The 22,859-nt window shown below is 39.7% G+C and overlaps 1 protein-coding gene across 1 annotated transcript in view; it reads left to right on the top strand.

The window, feature by feature from the left end:
- Nucleotides 1–22,859, top strand: part of NEO1 (neogenin 1) — a 269,841-nt gene that overhangs the window by 221,602 nt on the left and 25,380 nt on the right. Inside the window, 9 exon segments of the mRNA XM_033189458.1 lie at nucleotides 249–359; nucleotides 1,746–1,940; nucleotides 7,668–7,763; nucleotides 11,120–11,343; nucleotides 11,427–11,565; nucleotides 13,561–13,668; nucleotides 16,693–16,887; nucleotides 17,578–17,610; nucleotides 21,264–21,332. Coding sequence (XP_033045349.1) covers nucleotides 249–359; nucleotides 1,746–1,940; nucleotides 7,668–7,763; nucleotides 11,120–11,343; nucleotides 11,427–11,565; nucleotides 13,561–13,668; nucleotides 16,693–16,887; nucleotides 17,578–17,610; nucleotides 21,264–21,332 — 1,170 coding nt within the window.

Genomic DNA, 22,859 nt, shown 5'->3' with positions numbered 1-22,859 from the left:
AGCTTCAGTCATTTCTGTTTTCCTCTTAGATTGTGAGATTGTGTGGGCTTCAGCCTTTGCTTTATTTGGAGATGGAAGCTACTCTATGTTGTATTTGCGTTTTGCCTACACTGTATTAACTTTAACTGAAACTTTGTCAAGCTATATACTGAGTTGGTGACTGAGATACTTGCCTTAATGAGGGATTATTAATCTTTTGTTTTTCCAAAGCTCTGGTTTCAGTTGTCGGTTTTGTCATTTGGTCTCAGGTCTCGATCGGGGGACTGAGTATAATTTCCGTGTGGCTGCTCTAACAATCAATGGTACCGGCCCAGCAACTGACTGGCTGTCTGCTGAAACTTTTGAAAGTGACCTAGATGGTAAGAATAACAGTCGGCAAGACTGACACACAGTAAATACTAACTGTAGTCAAATGAGTCTAACTGGAAAGCCACAGACGTGGGCTGGATATGGCTCAAGTCTGAACTTTAGTGTATCACACTGCTGTCATTCCTGTATTGCACCAGGCTGCTGGAATGGATTTTTTGCAGTGCCTTGTAGCGAACTGTCCTTTCAAGCAGAACTAGAGCAAATAAAAATGTGTATGTGCTATAAGTTGGATTTTTTTTACCAAGGCCATTAAGTAGATGGATGATCTAAAATTTAAGGCTGAGCCACATAAATCATGCCTTTATTTCAACGGCAGTTTCCCTTTTCTTTTAGTCCTGGACACCTTGCCCTTTTTCTCACCTGTTCGTTCAGTGAGTACTTCCAAAGGCATGTGTATAGGTAGCACCTTTATCAGTGATAGGTGCTGGACTTGGGAGGCAAAAGACCTGAGTTCTTGTTCTGAGTCTCATTTTACTAATTTTTTTTTTTTTTTTGAAAAGGGGTCTAACAAACTCACCCAGTCTAGAGTGCAGTCATGGTTCACTGCAGCCTCGACCTCCCATGCCCAAGCACGGTCCTCCCACCTCAGCCTTCTGAGTAGCTGAGACCACAGGTGTGTGCCAACGCACTTAGCTATTTTTTTAGAGATAGGGTTCTTACTATGTTGCCCAAGCTGGTCTTGAACTCCTGGGCTCAGGTGATTCTTTCTCCTTGGCCTTGCAGAGTGCTGGGATTACAGACATGAGCCACCATGCCTGGCCTCAGTTTACTAATTTTTTAATTAAGGTCGTAATTTATGCCCTGAAAACAGTGTATGTGAAAGAGCATGTAAATTTCCTCCTTTGTAAGCCTCTTAGTCTCTCACCAGTTGAATCAACTGTGGCTCTAAAATTTCATGTTTTCTGATTTATCATACTATTTAGGGGAGTAAGTAATTAGTACTATTGCTATAATGTGATGCTTAAACACCTGTTAACAACAGGCTTCCAACTACTCAGTTTATGCCTTTCTCATTCTACTTGGTAGAGTTTGGGAATGGGATGTGGGACCAAGAGAGATGGTAACTATTGAAAGGCAATTTATTTTTCTCCTTTGGGGCAGAAGAGGTTCTTGTATCTCTTTGTTTTCCCTTCCAAATTAATATTGCAGTGTCTTGTATTTAAAGCTGTTTAGGTTTTTTTTTTTTTTTCTTAGAATGCAGTAAAATCTTGGACTATATCTTACTATACATACGGTTTCTCTTTGAACTCTTGGGCATAATGTAAAAAACTTAGCCCCAAATAGTGTGGCAGGAGGCTAAACACCATTCCCCAAGGATGGTGAGATATTTTAAAGGACAGTATATGTCATCTTGCTTTTCCACTTTTTTTCCCCAGAAACTCGTGTTCCTGAAGTGCCTAGCTCTCTTCACGTACGCCCGCTTGTCACTAGCATCGTAGTGAGCTGGACTCCTCCGGAGAATCAGAACGTTGTGGTCAGAGGTTATGCCATTGGTTATGGCATTGGCAGCCCTCATGCCCAGACCATCAAAGTGGACTATAAACAGCGCTATTACACCATTGAAAATCTGGGTATGTTTGCTAAGTAGAGAAAGTTAATTGTGTAGGTGATTCCTTTCTTTTTAACCTTTTATGTAATATTTTTATTTTTACAAGAAAATTGCAAAAAATGGTACAAGTAGTTTCTGTATGTTATTCACCTGAATTCCCCAAATGTTAACATTTAACCACATTTACATCTATATTTTGCAGAATGCTCCTCAATTGAGACTTGGCTTAATATTTCCTCATTACATTCAGGTTATGCATTTTTGGAAGGAATAGGGTAGAAGTGTTAGGTTCCTGTCAGTGCATCATATCAGGAGGCACATTACAGCCTATATTGATAATGATGTTCACTTTAATCAGTTGGCTAAAATGGCATCTGCCACATTTTCCTGCTATAAAATTGTTATTTTTTCCTTTGTAATTAAAAGTGTCTTGTGGAGGAGATACTTTGAATCTTTGTAAGTATCTTGTTTCCCATTACACTTTCACTCACTGGTTTCAGCATCTGTAGTAACAGTTATTAGAAAGGTGTTTCCCCGGTGGTGATTTCCTAATTCCATATTTCCTCTACACATGTTAACATCCTATGATAAGGAAGAACTTTCTTTCACTCCCATGAAGAGAATGGCCAATGGGAGTCTCTTTATAACTGGTTCCTGTGTCCATTTGACATCTTCCATCTTTCTTTGAGCACCTTCTTCCTTTTTGACAACATAGTAAGATGTTCCTGGCTCATCTAGTATTTCCCTAGCCTCGGCCCTGGAACCAGCCATTTCTCTAAGGAACCCCGATTTATTTTATGAAAAATGATTTTGGAAACCAATATCTGGGCACCATGTCTGTTGATTGTAACTGGGGTAAAAAATCCTAAGGAATCTACAAAAAGGCCACTAAAACTCTTAAGTGAATTTAGCAAGGCCGCAAGATACAAAGTGAATATACAAAAACAGTTGTATCTCCATATACTAATAATAAGCAGTTGGAAATTGGAATTAAAATAACAATACCACCTAGAATAGCATCAGATAATATGAAGTACTTAGGAGCAGACTTACAAAATGTATGTAATATCTGTGCACTGAAAATAGAAAATTGTTGCTAAGAGAAATTAAAGAATACTTAAATGAAGATACCATGTTCATTGGTTAGAAGCCATGATATTACTAAGGTGACAGTCCTCCCCAATGCAGTCCAAGAAAAGTCCCAATAGGCTTTTTTGTAGAAATTGATAAGCTGATTCTAATAATTTTTATGAAAAATCAAAGGAACTAGAATAGTCAGTTTTTTTAAAGAGTAAAATTAGAAGACCCATACTACCTGATTTCATATCTTCTTATAATTGAGACATAGTGGTGGTGTTGTAAAGGTGGATGTTATAGATCAATGGAACAGAATAGAGTCCAGAAATAGATCCATATGTATATAGGCAGTTGGTTTTTGGAAAAGCTGCTTAGATAATTTAGTGGGGAGAAGATAGCCTTTTTAACAAAAGGTGTAGGAATACCTGGATATCCGTATCAGAAAGAAAAGGAACTTTAACCATTGTCTTACACTATATGCAAAAACAAACCTAAATGCAAGACGCAAATGACTTTGGAACAACAATTCTAGAAGAAAAGCATAGGAAAAAATCTTTATGACTTTGGGATAAGCAAGGACCTCTTAGGTTGTAAAACTGCACAAATCATAAAATTTAAAAATTGATAAATTGGATTTCATCAAAATTTTAAAACTTCTACTTTTATAAAGATACCAATAAAATGAAAAGGCAAGCCACAGACTTGGAGAAAATACCCACCATTTAAATATCTAACAAAGAATTTGAGTCTAAAATATATAAAACTCTTACAACTCAGTAATAAGAAGGCAGCCCAATAAAAAGTGGGCAGAAGATTTGAACAGACACTATACCAAAGAAAATATATGAGTGGACAATAACCATATGAAAAGATGCTCAGCAACATTAATCATCAGAAAATGCAAATTAAACCCACAATGAAATATTATTGCACACTCGCTAGAATTGCTAAACATTAATAAACTGGCAATAACAAATATCAACAAGGATACAGAACTTAGCTGGTGGGAATGTTTGATAGTACAGCCAGTTTGGAAAACAGTTTAGCGGTTTCTTGTAAAGTTAAGCATATAACCCAGTAAAATCCCACATGTAGATAATTAAAAGAAATAAAAATACATGTCTGCGTAAAAACTTATATACAATGTTCATAGTAACTTTGTGAGCAAGGGGAAATGACAAATTTTTATCAACAGGTAAGTGGTAAATCGTGATATATCCATGGAGTACTACTCATCAATTAATAGGCTATCAAGACACAACAGGAATTAATCTCACAAACATGCTGAGCAAAGAAGTCAAACACAAGCCCCTACATACAATGCTGTTACATTTTGTGAATTACAAAATAGGCAGAATTTGTCTATAGTGACAAAGCAAGATCAGTGGTTGCCTGGAACCAGGGGTGGTAGGAATCAACTACAAGGGAACCAGGGAGCTTCTTGGAGAATTGGAAATGTTCTATATCTTGATTTTGGTGGTTACTATGCAAGATATGTATATTTGCCAAAACTGTAAATGTACACTTGATACATTTTATTGTATGCTAATTATACCTCATAGTTGATTTTTTTTTTTTTTTTTTTCTGAGACAGCATCTCACTCTGTCGCCCAGGCTGGAGAGCAGTGGCACGATCTCAGCTCACTGCAACCTCTGCCTCCTGGGTTCAAATGATTCTCCTGTCTGAACCTCTGGAGTAGCTGGGATTATAGGCATGCCCCACCCCGCCCAGCTAATTTTTGTATTTTTGGTAGAGATGAGGTTTCACTATGTTGCCCCAGGCTGGTCTCAAATTCCTGACCTCAGATGATCCACCCACCTCGGCCTTCCAAAGTGCTAGGATTACGGGCATGAGCCACCGCGCCCGGCCTCATTGTTGATTTTAAAAGCAAAAGACTTGAGAAATATTTATATTTTATAATAAATATTTTGTCAGGTATAATTACTTTTCCAAATTGGATTATCATTATAGATCTTTTTTGAAACACTCGTTTTTAAAGTTAAAATTTGCCCTGACCAAATTTTCATTCAAATTGTTTCTTTGTAAACATCTTTCCTAAGAACAACTTCAAGTGCCTAACAGATGAGTTATATTCATCCTTTCTGTTAGAAAACAAGCTGGGATTTAAATCTTTATTCCAAAAAAAAGCAGCCTTTGTCTTTTTCCTTACAAGGAAGAAACAGTACAGTTAACCTAGGAAATGTATCCCCACATGAACATCTTTTAAGACAATTGTTAGAGAGCAAAAGGAAAGCTTTGCTGGTAGAATAAAAATGTCTGGCCAGGCACAGTGGCTCACATCTGTAATCCCAGCACTTTTGGAGGCTAAGGCAAGAGGATCGCTTGAGCCCAGAAGTTCAAGACCAACTTGGGCAACATATTGAGACCTCATCTCTACAAAAAATTTAAAAAATTAGCCAGGCATGGTGGCATGTGCCTGTAGTCCCAGCTACTCGGGAGGCTGAGATGGGAGGATCGCTTGATCCCTGGATGTCAGGGCTGCAGTGAGTCGATTATACTACTGTACTCCAGCTAGGTGACAGAACGAGACCTTGTCTGAAAAGGAAAAAAAAAAAAATGTCCCTGTAGTGACCAGCCTCATACTGTTTCCTTTATGCAACTACTGATGTGAAACTCCTTTGCAGTATTGACAGGACATGGTCCTTGACCTTCAGGTGTTTTCAGTCTAACAGAACAAAAAGAAAACACAAGAAACAATGAAGTGACTTGAAGTGAATTTTGTTCAGAGAAGGGAGAGCTAGCAAGACACAGTAGAGCAGTCAGGAAAGAAACACCTGAGCTCGAAAGATAGAATCAAAATAGCATTTGAAACAGAGAGATGAGAGGAGTGCTGCATGGGCAGAAGAGAGTAAGCAGATAGAATTTATTAGAAAATGGAGTACATATTACAGAGTAGCAAAAAAATTAATGTGGCATAAAGTAAAATAAGCTTGAGCTATAATTATTGACCTAGATAGATCTAACATGCATATGATGTTGAGTTAAAGAAGCAAGTGAGAGGTGGAGAAATACAGTTAGTAATTCATCTATTCATCAGCCTGGAACTCTCCCCTGAGCTTCAGATCCATATAAACATCTGCCTACTGGGTATCTGCACCTGGGTATATCTCATATTCCATCTGGCCCAAAGTTAAAGTTAATGCCTTCTTCCTCAAACCTGTTGATCGATCAGCAAATATTTAATGAACACTTAACAATATCCCAGACACTGTGCTAGAAATAGAGCAGAGAATGAGACAGATGTGCTTACAATTATTAGAAATAATACAATTCAAAAATAATTGAAATTGTTCACAGTGCTGAGGAAGAGAAACGGGCTTTGTAACTAGAGAGGTTAGTCCAGTGTGGAATGAGCCCTTTCAGATGAATAGGCTTACCTAGGTAAACAGGAAGAGTGGGATGTGTCCCCAGCATAGGGAGCAGCTGCAAGCAAGAAGGCCCCGTGCTGGAGAGAACACAGTGCTCAGTGAACTGAGAAGTGGCTGGTAGTGATGGAGCACAAGAAACAATGAAGTGAGTGGTGGGAGAAGACAAGTAGTAGATTCAACAAAACTTGATTGTTTGTCTGGAGGGGATGAGGGTAAAGGAGGTCTTAATAACTCCCAGGTTTCTGACTTGAGCAGCAGGATTGGTGGTAGTGTCATTTACTAAACTAGGAGACACCAGAGCCGGTCTGAAGCTGGAGGCAGGGTGGGGAGGGACAGATTTGAGACACCCAAGAGGAAATGCCAAACAGACAATTGAACATAAAGGTCTGGTACTCATAAGAAAGATCCAGACTAGAGATCTGTATTTGTAATTGATGACACATACATGCTAATCAAAGCTAAGGAAATGAACGAAAGTGCATAGGAATAGAAGAGGACCTAGAATCAAGCCTTGCAGGTGTGTATCGTGATTGTTCTTGCCCCTTTTCCCAATCTCAGTGAATGACATTACTATCTATTAGGTTGCCCAAAACACTTTTTCCTTGCCATTCAAGAAGTAAGTCTTACTGATTCCACTTGTTGTCAGTTCTGACACAGGAAGACCTGCCTCTATTTGTTGCCCTCTAGTGGCAATCTAGGGAGTAGGTGGGCCGCCAAGAAAAGCAGCTGTTTTAAGCTTTTGAAGTAACACATGCCACATGAGACATGGCTCATGAGGCATGATGGCTAGATGAGGTTTGGCCATTTCTGGATTTGGAGGCCACTTGGAGAGTCAAGGACATTGAGCACTTACTGACTTCACAGTTTATCTCCTACTTCTCTACCTTGTCTGTTCTCATCGCTGTCCTTCCGGGAATGAAAGGGGTTTGTTTAATTCCAAGCTCCATCTGTAGGCTTCAGCACATTAAATCTTATCTCTTCAGTCTCAGCCAAGCCCTACATCATACTCTGAACATCACTAAACCATAGGAGAGGCCAAGAGAGAATTCAAGCACAGCCCACCTCCTCTACTGAGACTAAATCCAGGAAGTTGGTCCCGGCCAGTTTTTCTGTACTGTGTGTGCTTCCATCTCCGCATCTCCCCACACCCTGAAATAATCCCCCGTAAAAAATTGTAAAGTTATCTTTCTTGAATTTTTCTGTGGTTAAGATTATGCACAGCCACCCTTGAATTTTTAAAATTCTGTAGTGAGCATTTTTTATGTGTGTTCCTTTTCTTCAGATCCCAGCTCTCACTATGTGATTACCCTGAAAGCATTTAATAATGTGGGTGAAGGCATCCCGCTGTACGAGAGTGCTGTGACCAGGCCTCACACAGGTAAGGAATCCTATCTTTCCTAGTCTCCAGCACTTTTCCCAACAGCTTAGGCAGAATATTGGCATGAGGCCTGTCCCATAGGTGTTAGTGAAGAAAAAGCGTATGGCAGTTTCGGGTGCTGACTTCAGGGAAGTGGGCTTTCAGCATGGAAAGTTCTGTTAATTCCTGTTTTGCATTTTTTGGAAGATTCTAATTCTGCCACGTAAGCCATTCTGTGTTGATATATACACGTTTTTAATTTGTTAGGATGTGGAAAGCAGAGTTTTTCGATAATTAAAAGTGATTTTCCATCTTTTGGGCATGTGAGTTGAAACTAAAGTGAGTCAAAAAAAATGCATGTTACTGACTGCGGCAATAAATGCATGTGATTCGTGAACCCAACATCATTTGCGTTACTAGCCACCTGAGTTGGTTAGGAAAGTATTTTTCTGTGTGCCTTTCGTAAGCTTGAGTATAAGGTCAGAGGTACTAGCCATTTCATCAGTTATACATTTATTACAAACAAGTTAGACATTATTACAAACAAATATTCATTGTTTTTCTTTGAATTATCTACTTAAAATATCTCTAAAGGCCAGGTACAGTGGCTCACGCCTGTAATCCCAGCACTTTGGGAGGCCACGGTGGGTAGATCACGAGGTCAGGAGATCGAGACCATCCTGGCTAACACGCTGAAACCCCATCTCTACTAAAAATACAAAAAATTAGTGTGTGGTGGGCGCCTGTAGTCCCAGCGACTAAGGAAGCTGAGGAAGGAGAATGACATGAACCCGGGAGGCGGAGCTTGCAGTGAGCCGAGATCATGCCACTGCACTCCAGCCTAGGCGACAGAGTGAGACTCTGTCTCAAAAAACAAAACAAACAAAAAAATACATCTCTAAAATAAAGTGATATACATGTCATATAAATTTTTCTATAGATATATATGACATCTAATTTAGATCTGAAAGAGAAAGTTTATTGAAGTAAATATGTTAGAGTTATAAATTTTTTAAAAAAGCACTGGAGGCCGGGCGCGGTGGCTCAAGCCTGTAATCCCAGCACTTTGGGAGGCCGAGACGGGCGGATCACGAGGTCAGGAGATCGAGACCATCCTGGCTAATACGGTGAAACCCCGTCTCTACTAAAAATACAAAAACTAGCCGGGCGAGGTGGCGGGCGCCTGTAGTCCCAGCTACTTGGGAGGCTGAGGCAGGAGAATGGCGGAAACCCAGGAGGCGGAGCTTGCAGTGAGCTGAGATCTGGCCACTGCACTCCAGTCCGGGCGACAGAGCGAGACTCCGCCTCAAAAAAAAAAAAAAGGCACTGGAAACCAAAGAATTTATTTTTGGAAATGTTCTTTTTCATTTATTTCCCCAAATTTTGATTCTGTATTGTCCAGTGATACCTGCTGGATACGTAGCATAATTGTACAGATTTGGTAACATTCTTAAGGAAGGCTTACCTTTCCTGAAGGAAGAGTACACCCTTGAGTTCCTTTTGCTTTATTTGGGTGTAAGCTATGTCACTGTACTGCCATTAGACCCAGAACATCAGGGGGTCTAATAATCTCTGTCCTTTTTTTTAAGCTTCTATGTAAGACTACTATGTGTTTGGTAGTTCTGTTCTGTCTTCTCTATGCTTACAGTTTATAATTTCTTTTAGAAATAGCTTTAGTATTACAAAAAGGAGAAAAAAATTCAGTGAAAAATAATATTTAAATAAGTGGTCTGCTACTTTCTAAAATCAGGCTTTAATAGTAAAAAACAAGTTTGAAATTACATTCTTTTATGTGGCATCTAGATATGTTTTCTAAGGGTTGCTACATATAAGAAAAAAAATTTCTCCAGGAATTCTAATGACTTCTACACCCGAAGGTGCATTTTCTGTAACTAATTGGTATGTGTCCTGCCAAACTTTGAACAAAGCTCTTGGTTATATAATATAAGCTGCTCCTCTGTTATTTTTAGTCCTCATTGTGCAGGAAATACACAAATGGAGACTATTACTTTAGCTTAGCAATTATTCATAAACAGGGTCTATGCCATTCCACATTTTGAGTAATAAGGGCTAGTCACCATGGCTATGTGAGAAACCCATTGTAAACTGTGAACTTAAATCAGTATGTGTATACTTAGAAAACCTAAGCATGAATTGGGAAAGCCCATATGGATTCTGCTGTGTTGCCCTGGGCCCATGGTGCATGGTGCTTTTGTGCTCATTCTGGCCTCAGAGAAGGTGTCTGTTGTATATGGCACAGGACAGCTCCATGAGTGTAGACTTTCCATCAAATAAGGTACTGTACAGTACTCTGATTTCTAAAGTTGTGAAGTTTGTTACTTGGAACTGTGATAACCATGGCATTTCCCTTAACTGATGGGGATTCATCCCTGGGTTGTTCTCTGACTCTCTGGAAGAAACTATGTTAGATAGTCCAACATGGTGTCAGCTATGTCACTGTACTGTCTGTAGACCCAGGACATCAGGAGTTCTGAACGTGACCCTTTGTGGATATCAGATACCCTCAATGCCCATGGCTGATATTCAAGACTCAGGTTTTGAGAGTTAGACCCTTACATGAATAGTGATATGCACAGATAACTCTTGTCCCAAAAATTCAGCCACATTCAGTGAAATCTCAAACCATGAGCTTTGTATTGCTTGTTTAGAAATTGTACCCCTGATTTTAAAAGCAGTTTTTGTCTTCATGAGCCTTTTTAGTTTTGGGGGGGTTTGTTTTTTGAGACAGAGTCTTGCGCTGTCACCCAGAATGGAGTACAGTGGCACAATCTCAGCTCACTGCAACCTCCCCACCTCCCAGATTCAAGCGATTCTTGTGCCTCAGCCTCCCGAGTAGCTGGGACCCCAGGCACCCACCACCATGCCTGGCTAATTTTTGTATTTTTAATAGAGACAGGGTTTCACCATATTGGCTAGGCTGGTCTTAAACTCCGGACCTCAGGTGATCTGCCCGCCTCAGCCTCCCAAAGTGCTGGGATTACAGGCATGAGCTGCCGCATCCAGCCTCATGAGCCTTTTTGAACAGGAGGTAGAATTTTCAAGTTATTTTAAGAAAATTCGAGCATGAATACATTAATATAATCACTGGATTATAACATTTTAATATGCCTGTAGAATGCAGTAGAGAATATAGTTTATTACTGCTTCTCAACATTTTTCTGTAATTTTTTTCCTGAAAGAACACAAGTGGAAATAGTCTTTTAAATGAATGGTGGTTATCTATTAACTCCGAATTTTCTTTCTTTTTTCTCCATTTCTCACCTTTTCATTCCATTATATTACCCTGCATTTCCCTTTTATTTTATTTTTGTTTACATTAAAATGCCACTTCCCTTTTTAAATTATTTTCTGCTCAGACACTTCTGAAGTTGATTTATTTGTTATTAATGCTCCATACACTCCAGTGCCAGATCCCACTCCCATGATGCCACCAGTGGGAGTTCAGGCTTCCATTCTGAGTCATGACACCATAAGGATTACGTGGGCAGACAACTCACTGCCCAAGCACCAGAAGATTACAGACTCCCGATACTACACCGTCCGATGGAAAACCAACATCCCAGCAAACACCAAGTACAAGGTACTGACACATTTGCCTTAGCCGAAAAACGCTAATCATTGATATTTTCTAATTTTAAAGTTCTCAACTCATGTTTTTTTCAGAATGCAAATGCAACCACTCTGAGTTATTTGGTGACTGGTTTAAAACCGAATACACTCTATGAATTCTCTGTGATGGTGACCAAAGGTCGAAGATCAAGCACATGGAGTATGACAGCACATGGGACCACCTTTGAATTAGGTATGTGTTGTCGGAAGCCATGTCACATGGCTGCTTTTACTTCCCAAGGAAAGAATTGAGTGCATGAATTGATATATTTACAAAACACAGTGAGCAACTACATTTGGAATTCAGTGTTTGCTATTTCAGCTGATGAGTTTTTTTTTTAATTACTGAGCAAGAACATTAGCAAATAACAGGATTCTACAGGGAAAACAGATAAATTACAAAGCACTGGGTAGATGTAAGGGATTATTGCCATTAATCCTGCTTTACTGGTAAACTGAGATAGAAAAGATGAAGTGACCTGCCCTTGACCAAACAGTTCCAATGCCATGCTTGCTTGGAGCCTGAACACTTTGCTAGGTGACCCCCAAAGCTGCCTCTGCAGTTTGCTTGCAAGCAAATTAGTGTCTTATAAAATCTTCCACTGAAATAATCCTTAAGGTCTTTGTAAGTGGAGACGAGAGAGAAAAGATGACTAAGCAAATTAAAGACAGAACAGGCTATCTGGGTTTGAGAGTCTGTTTGGTTTTTGCTGACTTTTAGACATGCCTTTCTGCTACCCCCTGAGCTTTCCTAGTCTAGGGATATGCGTAACCATTTCAAATCTCTGTCTAGTTTGACCTCCTATTTCTTTCTCTCCTATATGAATAACGAAAAAATAAAGTTATAAATCCACAAACTGGGCTTGGCCTCAGTGTTTTTTTGTCTTCTGCACAGTTCTTTGGACTTCGTACAGAGAAAGGGGTTGGATTTGAAGAGTTAGAAATACAGTGCATCAAAGTTTAAACAGACCTTGAGTTTGCTTTCTTTGCCAACCATTTTAAGAAAATGTTTTTACTTCACTCCCAACCCATTAGCTAACAAATGAGATTGTGTTTTCCCTTAGAATGTTTGCATTTCACCAGGCTTCCTTACATTTTATACTAGGAGAATTCTAGTATTTTAGGAAGAGTTGAGTAAATATAAGGATGTACTTAATTTGCTCATTTTCCTACTAGTATGTTAAAAGTTTTCAGCTGTCACATGGAAACACAAGAAACATATTGTCCTGTTGTATAAACAAATGGCTTTACTTTAGAGCTGTAACCTCAATAGTTGGCAGTATGTTTGCAGAATAAACTCATAGTGAAAAATATCTGTAAATCATCTATTCTTTGAAGAAATAGGGCTTTTAAAAGTTATATTTGAGGCCGGGAGTGGTGGCTTGCACCTGTAATCCCAGTGCTGTGGGAGGCTGTGGTGGGCAGATCACCTGAGGCCAAGAGTTCGAGACCAGCCTGGCCAACATGGCGAAACCCCATCTCCACTAAAAATACAAAAAATAGCCAGATGTGGTGGTGCGCACCTGTAATCCCAACTACTTCATAGGCTGAGGCACAAGAATCACTTGAACCCAGGAGGTGAAGGTTGCAGTGAGCCAAGATTGTGCCACTGCACTCCAGCCTGAATGACAGAGCAAGACTCCATCTCAAAAAAAAAAAAAAAAAAAAGTTATATTTGGTTTGGAGAGCCAACTATAAATGAGAGAGAAAACTGTTATACAATTTAAAATATTCTAACAAAATAATCCAGTGTGACAGGGAAAAAGTCATCTTGAACAAATTACGTAACTTCCCTAATTTTTTGGTGTCCTGATCCATAAAGCAGAGATAGTGATAACTGCCTTTCAGATTTTCTACAAATATTAAGTGAGATACTATGTGTACGTTACCTAGTATACAGTAGGTACTTGGTACAAATGCCACTTGACTTCCTACCTAATTATCCTGTTTATCCCTGACTCCCAGCCAATATGCCAATTCTGTATCTTCGTAGTATGGTATTTCCTCTTTGGTACTCTGCATATTCTTCTTTTTATTGCAACTTTTTATAGACTGATTTCTTTGAAGCCGGAAGCTTTATCTTGATTGCCTTGTGCCCTTTATTATGCCTTACAAGTGGAAAAGGTTGAAGAAATAGTGAACTAATTTGAAATGGACAGAAATTATTAAAAATATTGTTATTTTGTAGTTCCAACTTCTCCACCCAAGGATGTGACTGTTGTGAGTAAAGAGGGGAAACCTAAGACCATAATTGTGAATTGGCAGCCTCCCTCTGAAGCCAATGGCAAAATTACAGGTAAGATGCAATCAAGTGTGCATTTTTTTGTGCCCTCTTCCTGCCTGACAGGAGTATTCCGGGAGAGTACAGTGTTGCTGGAAGAAGTGGGAGTCTGAAAGCTGGCTTGGTCATTTTATGGGAAGGTGTGAGTCACGATGGTCCTTGAAATTGGGGCGAGGCTGTGCTGGTTACCCACAGTGGCATAAAATGGGTTGCGTGTTGGTGGTTCTGACTGCAGTCGGGGATGAGAGGCACAAGACAGCCTTTGGCTATAGTGGGACTTCGTAGACATTTATTTTCCTCAGGAAAGCTCTTCTTCTCTGTCTCTGCCTAGATGGACAGCTTCAGAATTATATACCCCCTCCCTGGTTCTATAGAGTAATACCCAATAAACAGAGATTCTGCTCTTATACCCTGAAGCCACAAAAAAAAAAAAAAAATTAGATATTTATTTCCTTTTCCCCACCCCCCAAGACCTTCTACTTCAAGTACCTGTGCTCTTATAATTAGAGTTAAAAGTGTGAACTGGCCTAGGCCTTTGTAGGGACCTGGAATTTTTTCCTTGTACTTGCAGAGGAAAGCCTTCCACATTAGAGGGGACACTCTGCCTTCCCCAGCTTTATCAGGGAGGGAAGCCTGATGGGGTTCAGCTGCTCCTACTTCCTTTGGTGCCTCTGCCCCTTGTAGGTGTGCATTGAGGAACTGGGGTTTGCCTTAAAGTTCCTCTGTATGAATAGGTGGCCTAAGGAAATGGAAAGCGTTTCTTAGCACTGCCCTGCTTCTTGCTTTCAGTAGGAATCTCCATACACCCTGGTCTTGATGTCATTTTTTAGGTTTTGACTTTGCCTCTTTTGTGAAAGAATGAATCATGACTTGACTTGGATCACATTTTACTTTGTCTTTTAAAACCAGCAACAGTGCAGTGCCCTTTTGCTGTGAGTAAGATAGACTCCTCAGAAATAATACCACACATCTACAGCCATCTGATCTTTGACAAACCTGAGAGAAACAAGAAATGGGGAAAGGATTCCCTCTTTAATAAATGGTGCTGGGAAAATTGGCTAGCCATAAGTAGAAAGCTGAAACTGGATCCTTTCCTTACTCCTTATATGAAAATTAATTCAAGATGGATTAGAGACTAAATGTTAGACCTAATACCATAAAAACCTAGAAGAAAACCTAGGTAGTACCATTCAGGACATAGCATGGGCAAGGACTTCATGTCTAAAACACCAAAAGCAACGGCAACAAAAACCAAAATTGACAAATGGGATCTAATTAAACTAAAGAGCTTCTGCACAGCAAAAGAAACTACCATCAGAGTGAACAGGCAACCCACAGAAGGGAGAAAATTTTTGCAATCTACTCATCTGACAAAGGCTAATATCCAGAACCTACAAAGAACTCAAACAAATTTACAAGAAAAAAACAAACAACCCCATCAAAAAGTGGGCAAAGGATATGACAGACATTTCTCAAAAGAAGACATTCATACAGCCAACAGACACATGAAAAAATGCTCATCATCACTCGCCATCAGAGAAATGCAAATCAAAACCACAATGAGATACCATCTCACACCAGTTAGAATGGCAATCATTAAAAAGTCAGGAAACAACAGGTGCTGGAGAGGATGTGGAGAAATAGGAACACTTTTACACTGTTGGTGGGATTGTAAACTAGTTCAACCATTATGGAAAACAGTATGGCAATTCCTCAGGGATCTAGAACTAGATGTACCATATGACCCAGCCATCCCACTACTGGGTATATACCCAAAGGATTATAAATAATGCTGCTATAAAGACACATGCACATGTGTGTTTATTGCGGCACTATTCACAATAGCAAAGACTTGGAATCAACCCAGATGTCCATCTGTGACAGACTGGATTAAGAAAATGTAGCACATATACACCATGGAATATTATGCAGCCATAAAAAGGGATGAGTTTGCGTCCTTTGTAGGGACATGGATGCAGCTGGAAACCATCATTCTTAGCAAACTATCACAAGAACAGAAAACCAAACACCGCATGTTCTCACTCATAGGTAGGAACTGAACAATGAGATCACTTGGACTCGGGAAGGGGAACATCACACATCGGGGCCTATCATGGGTGGGGGGAGGGATTGCATTGGGAGTTATACCTGATATAAATGACGAATTGATGGGTGCTGACAAGTTGATGGGTGCAGCACACCAACATGGCACAAGTATACGTATGTAACAAACCTGCACGTTATACACATGTATCCTAGAACTTAAAGTATAATAAAAAAAAATAATAAAAATAAATAAATAAAATAAATAAATTGTTTTCACATGGAAAAAAAAAGAAAATGTGGCACATATGCACCATGAAATACTATGCAGTCATAAAAAAGAATGAGTTTGTGTCCTTTGTAGGGACATGGATGCAGCTGGAAACCATCATTCTCAGCAAACTATAGCAAGAACAGAAAACCAAACACCGCATGTTCTCACTCATAGGTGGGAATTGATCAGTGAGATCACTTGGACACAGGAAGGGGAACATCACGCACCGATCCTATTGTGGGGAGGGGGGCAGGGAGGGATACCATTAGGAGATATACCTAATGTAAATGACGAGTTGGTGGGTGCAGCACACCAACATGACACATGTATGCATATGTAATAAACCTGCACGTTGTGCACATGTACCCTAGAACTTAAAATATAATAAAATATATATATATATTTTAAAAAAAAGATAGACTCGTGGTTGTGACGCTTCCCTTTTCAATGCGGGGATTAAGTGCTGGTGGAAGTATCAGGTGACAGTTCATTGTGGCTCTGCCCAGGAGTTCCTAGGAGATCACATTAGTGAGAGCTAAAACAGCCTGTCAGGCAATTCCTGGTTTTCAAAACTGCATTATTTTAATTGTAGACCCTTGAGGGTTCACTATTCAAATATTATGCTATAATATGCATTTGATGTAATAGGTACTTATTGATTTACTGAATGCAAAAGGAAAAGCAGGAATGAGATTTCTTTTCCCATTAACTCCTTTGGACAGGTTACATCATATATTACAGTACAGATGTGAATGCAGAGATACATGACTGGGTTATAGAGCCTGTTGTGGGAAACAGACTGACTCACCAGATACAAGAGTTAACTCTTGACACACCATACTACTTCAAAATCCAGGCACGGAACTCAAAGGGCATGGGACCCATGTCTGAAGCTGTCCAATTCAGAACACCTAAAGGTAATGCTCCCCAGGCTGAGGGTTTTGTTGTGTGTCTCTTTAGTGGGGCTATGCTGACACTATCACTTGAGCATATAGAGTCTGTGGATAACATATGAAGTCTTAATGATGAGCTTGAGAGCCATGGTATGAAGATTTATCCCAGAATGATTCCTCACCTACTCATTGACCACCAAATCAGTGTTCCCCGGGTTACCAGCCTAAGCATATCATATAAAAGAGGACATTGGCTCCAGGCTATTTGGGGCAGATGAATTGCAGTGATCTAAAAGTTTTTACCAGTCAGATCAGATGTGATTCTTTTGGTTCCCATATAGAGAAATAATAGTGTGTTCTTGTGATGGATGGTTCGACTCATGCAGGCTGTTAACCTGAAAGACTTATTTGTGGACCTTATAGAGAGAAAGAGACTAAAAAGGGCCTTTTAAATAAAACCCTAGATAAGAAAATGAAGATAAAAGCATTGAACCAAGTGAGCTTAGGCTAATAAAATTTAACTGGGGACTGAATCTAAGGAATTATGGAAGCCCTGTGTGAATTTAATTTCTGTTAGTACTAAAGTCAAGATTCAGTTTGTTTGGAAGTTTGTGGGGGTTTTAATTTTTTTCCTTTAAAAAGTTCTGCCTGTCCCATCTTCAAAGCTTGTGATCCTTGCTCTTGTTTTTTCTTCCCCTGTGCTTGGCCTGTTAGCGGACTCCTCTGATAAAATGCCTAATGATCAAGGTAAATGAGTAGATGGCCTCTCTTTTCTTTCCTTTCTTTTATGACCTATTATTAGCTTTTTTTTGTTTGTTGTTTGTTTTTTGTTTTTCCTGAAAAATCTGCACCATGTATTAAAAGCCACACATTTATTGGCCAAAGTAGAGTTGAGTCCATGTTCTGAAAAGCTGGGGAATTTATGTAGAAGCTAACTAGGCAGGCAGAAGAAAACTGAGTCAATAAACTGGGTCCTGCAGCTGTAGGAGATTGGTCTTAAGTGTGGATAAGATCATCTTTTGTGCTAAGTTCTGTAACAACGATAGGCATTTGAGTCATGATTAGACCGATCATACCAATTGTTCATATTTGTAGTGTCTAGAATGTTATTAGTGTCTTTAAGTGGAAAGTTGTATCACATTCAGTGAATACCCTATTTTCCTCTTCCCACAAAGAACCCACAGATTTACCTTACTAAATGTTATGATTCTCCGTGATAAAATTACTGCTTTGTTTATTCTGTTACCATAAACTTAATTCAGAGCTCTTTTTTCATTTCTCCCCTTAAATATGTCTTATCATATTAAAAGAGGATCGAAACTATTTGAAATGAAAACTTAGGCCAGGTACGGTGGCTCACGCCTGTAATCCCAGCACTTTGGGAGGCCAAGGTAGGAGGATCATTTGAACCCAGGAGTTCAAGACTAGCCTGGGCAACAAAGTGAGACCCCCTCTCTACAAAAAATAGAAAAAAAAAGTTAGCCAAGCGTGGTCCCAGCTATAGTCCCAGCTACTCCAGAGGCTGAGGTGGGAGGATTGTCTGAGCCTGGGAAGTAGAGGCTGCAGTGAGTCATGATCACACCACTGCACTAGGCAACAGAGTTAGACCCTGTCTCAAAAAAAGTAAATAATAATGATAGTAATAATTGAAATACAGACTTAGGAAACAGGGGCCTCCATGTCACCATTCTTGAAACCATCTGTCAGTTGTCTTTCCACTGTAATTGCCATGGTGGAGGGATGACTATACTTTGTGATTTTTATCTCTAGGAAGTCAGCTAGTGCTAGTATGTTTTCCATACTGAGAATGAACATTAAAAGTAAGTTTAATGATTGCTCTATTGGTTTAAGAGTAGTTAGTAGAAATGCAGGGTATTTGGATCTTGGCTAATGGCAAGGAAGAGTCAGAACTTGCAGTATCGAGTTTTCCAAAACACTTTGGAAACGTGTTTGCATTCAGTGAGTCTTTTGCTGTACGTTGGAGAAACTGCAAACATACTTTCTGTTGTGTGAAAGTACAGGAATATAAAAATACCCATTATATATATATGCACAGAATATAAATGGGCTCATTGTTTTCTTATTTGACTCCATAGCCAGAGTGCCGTTCTTAGCTGCATGACACCTCTGATATTTAAAATTCTTTACCCATTGATGTTTTTGGTGCTCGGTTCATCCTTGGAATTTCTTGTTCATAGTTTACATTCAAGAGAAACAATATTAGGAAATATAGGAATATAAACCATCCAGTCTGTTAGCAATAGGTGTTCTCTGACAATTATGTACATAATACAATGCTCTGGATAGTTTGGCTTAAATGTAGCCTGTCTGTCAGCTAAGTACACTTAAACCTGAAGAGCCTTGCAGGGGCTAAGCCGACCAGCTAGACTTTGTCATAGTGAAAAGCATATGAGGAACAACTGGACTCTTAATATATGGTGTGTGTCATTTGGGAGAAATGATGGCATTAGAAGTAAGGAGATAAAGTAATATGTGTGGACAGTGGAAAAAGGGCCAGGGACTGGGAGTAAATTCTAGAATATGCCCATAGCATAGAACAATGCAATGCTTCCAGAAGCTGAAAACCTACCAAAAGGGCCGGGCGCGGTGGCTCAAGCCTGTAATCCCAGCACTTTGGGAGGCCGAGACGGGCGGATCACGAGGTCAGGAGATGGAGACCATCCTGGCTAATATGGTGAAACCCTGTCTCTACTAAAAAATACAAAAAACTAGCCGGGTGAGGTGGCGGGCACCTGTAGTCCCAGCTACTCGGGAGGCTGAGGCAGGAGAATGGCGTAAACCCGGGAGGCGGAGCTTGCAGTGAGCTGAGATCCGGCCACTGCACTCCAGCCTGGGCGACAGAGCCAGACTCTGTCTCAAAAAGAAAAAAAAAAGAAAACCTACCAAAAGAACTCCTGTTACCTTCTTTTGGTAGGTTTTCAGCTTCTGGAAGCGTAGCATTGTTTTAGTCACTCGATTTATTCTCTTAGATGAACTGCATACACAAACTTCAGATTTTAATTTTTTTCATTTCATCAAATATATATATATATCCTGATAATTTATAGAAGTACTTGACATTAGCTCTAATGTTTTGCAGAAACACCTAGTTTATACATTTCTAGTAAGGCTTTATTTGTAGAAATAACTCTCATTTATAAGTGTTTTTTGAAGCTTCATGCTCTCTGCCTCTGTAAAGGAAAGATTATACTCTTTCCTGAAGACTTTTTATGCTTGTAATAGGAGTAGTTAACATTTATGGAACATTTACTATGTGTCAGGCAGTATTAAAAATATTTTATGGGATTAAATTTCCATTTAATCCTCACAACAGCTTTGTGAAGTGGATACCATTATTATCCCTCTGTTACAATGAGAAAACTGAGGCCCAAAAAGAATAAACAACTTGCCCAAAGTCTAACAGTTATATATGATGGAGGCAATATGCAAGTGCAGTCAGTCTATTAAACAAGGTGCTGTATTAGCCTCTTAGTTAACTTCATAAAACAGCTTTTACTTTGCAATTCTTTCAGACCTCTTTTCAGAAGAAGTATGATATTGCTTTCTGGGTATAAACCTTAGAGCTTTATTGGAAAAAGGTCCTTGTATTTGCTTCTCCCAAGCAGCTTTTCCTATAAATGTGAAGAGCAAAATTCAAGACCAAGTATAAGCATTTTTTTAAAAACTGATATTTGCACTTTCTGAGGCCTGCTTCTAGGGTGGTCCTAGGCCTGAGGTGAGCAGCCTCACTTAGTATGTTCCCTGATGATGGATTAGGAGACAGTGTCTTTTTGAGCAACTAGGAGGAAGACTGTTTTTTTCACTCCTGAATGTAGGTGACTGAGCAGGAACTGAGAACCTGATTTGAACTTCCATTTACCTTCCTGCTCCTGCTTAGGGTAACTTTATATTCAGAAGGACAACTTTGTAATTTGAGAGAAGAATCTAAACAATACTAATACCTGCTAGGTATCCACATAGCCAGGTCCCTTGGAAGAGTATAGTTCTTTAATGTAGACATTAACCTAATTAGTCCCCTTGGTTCCTTTTCTAGGAGAAGCTACTTTTGCTGTAAGTCCTCTGAGCAGTCCTTTGGGAACTGTTTCCCAAGCTAGAGAAATAGCACCTGCTGTCCCAGCCTCTAAACAGCAGTGACAGTCAGCTCACAGCTGTGAGACAAGGGTGTCAGTCTTTCAGATGCCTCATTGTATAGAAAGCTCTACCTTAGTTTGCTTTCCACACATAGACTATAGATTCCCGTGATTTATGTGCTACTTTATTTTCTCATGGACAGAATAGACTAAAAATTGTGTTTTTTGTTTAAAACACTCACTAGCTATGAAGTGGACTGTCACGCCAAATGTGTGGGGTCATTATTGACATGATTTCTTCTCCTTTAGCCTCAGGGTCTGGAGGGAAAGGAAGCCGGCTGCCAGACCTAGGATCCGACTACAAACCTCCAATGAGTGGTAAAGCCCTTCCCATGACGTTTTTTGCTTACTATGGACATGAAGCAGTTTTGCTTAAATTTTTGAAATGTCTTTTATAGCTTATGTATGGTGGGTTGTAGCATATTAACCTGTTTTCTTTTATTACTAGATCTAAGTGTTTGCCAAATTACTCCAAGCCCATGCATTGTAGGACCCATAAATAAAATTGTTTCCCCAGTTATCCAACTTAAGATTAATTCCTAAACAATTTGTTCATCGTGTTGCCTACTGCCTCTAGAAAAAAATTAGAATTTTGCTTTCAAAAATAAACCCTCTAGTGGGATTACCCACCATCCAAAACAAGCCAAACAAATGCTTTTAGAATCATTGAGTTTTTGCAATGTTTTCAGTTTAGTAATTCTAGAAAATTCTTCCACTCTCCTAGCCATTCTGAGAGCTGGTGTCTTCTAATTTAATGATGACACCCCCATCTTTACAGAGCTTCAACATGTATAAGCTACTTTCACACGTGAAGTCACAATTGATTCTTACAACACGGTGAAGCAGGGAGAACAGATACCATTATTCCCATTTAATATATTCAGAAACTCAGTAGAGAAGCAATGTGCCTGAGGCCACCCGCTAATTATGGCAGTCCTAGGATGGAAACCTAGGGCTTCTCATTTCAGGTTGTGCTTTTCCCACTGTTGCATTCAACCGAAAAAAGCAGTGGGTCCTGTAACAGATGTGGAAACCTACTAGGAGTGACTCTTACTGTCTCTTCACATATGGAAGAAAGAGACGTATGAGAAAAACGCCTGTCCTCTAGTAACTTGTATTCTAATTGTAGGAATACAATGATGTCTTAATCTCCAGCTATCTATTTACATCAAAAGTGGCACTGCCCAGACTTTAATGAAATCAGCCTTAAAAGAACCAGACAAACGTATATCCTTCCAGAAATAATTATGTTCCAGGTTCCAGGACTCTGTTTATGAATTTCTTCTTCTCCATGCATATGTGACATTTATATTGTGTCCACCGTATAATTTTTAAGGCTGTGGGGAAAGTAATTACTCCTTTGTCTTTCTTTCATTTATGTATTCACTCATGCATGGCATGTTTTTTTTTTTTTTGGTTTTTGTTGTTTTTGAGACAGAGTCTTGCTCTGTCGCCTAGGCTGGAGTGCAGTGGCATGATCTCGGTTCACTGCAACCTCCGCCTCCCAGGTTCAAGTGATTCTCCTGCCTCAGCCCCCCAAGTAGCTGGGATTACAGGCACCCGCCACCATGCCCCGCTGATTTTTGTGTTTTTAGTAGAGATGGGTTTTCACCATGTTGGCCAGGCTAGTCTTGATCTCCTGATCTCAGGTGATCCGCCCACCTCGGCCTCCCAAAGTGCTGGAATTATAGGCATGAGCCACCACGCCCAGGGCCCGCATGCACGTTTTTAAAGATGCAGGCTCTATGTGACAAGCTGTGGGAGCAAGAGGAGTGAGTAACAAACTACCTGATAAAAGGAAAGCTTCCAAGAAGAGGTGCCGTCTAACCCAGATTTTCAAGGATG

Source organism: Trachypithecus francoisi, unplaced genomic scaffold, assembly GCF_009764315.1.
Source record: "Trachypithecus francoisi isolate TF-2019V2 unplaced genomic scaffold, Tfra_2.0 Lachesis_group3, whole genome shotgun sequence".
Lineage (NCBI taxonomy): Eukaryota > Metazoa > Chordata > Mammalia > Primates > Cercopithecidae > Trachypithecus > Trachypithecus francoisi.
The sequence above is the reverse complement of the archived record's forward strand: the minus strand, read 5'-3'. Positions and strand labels throughout refer to the sequence as shown.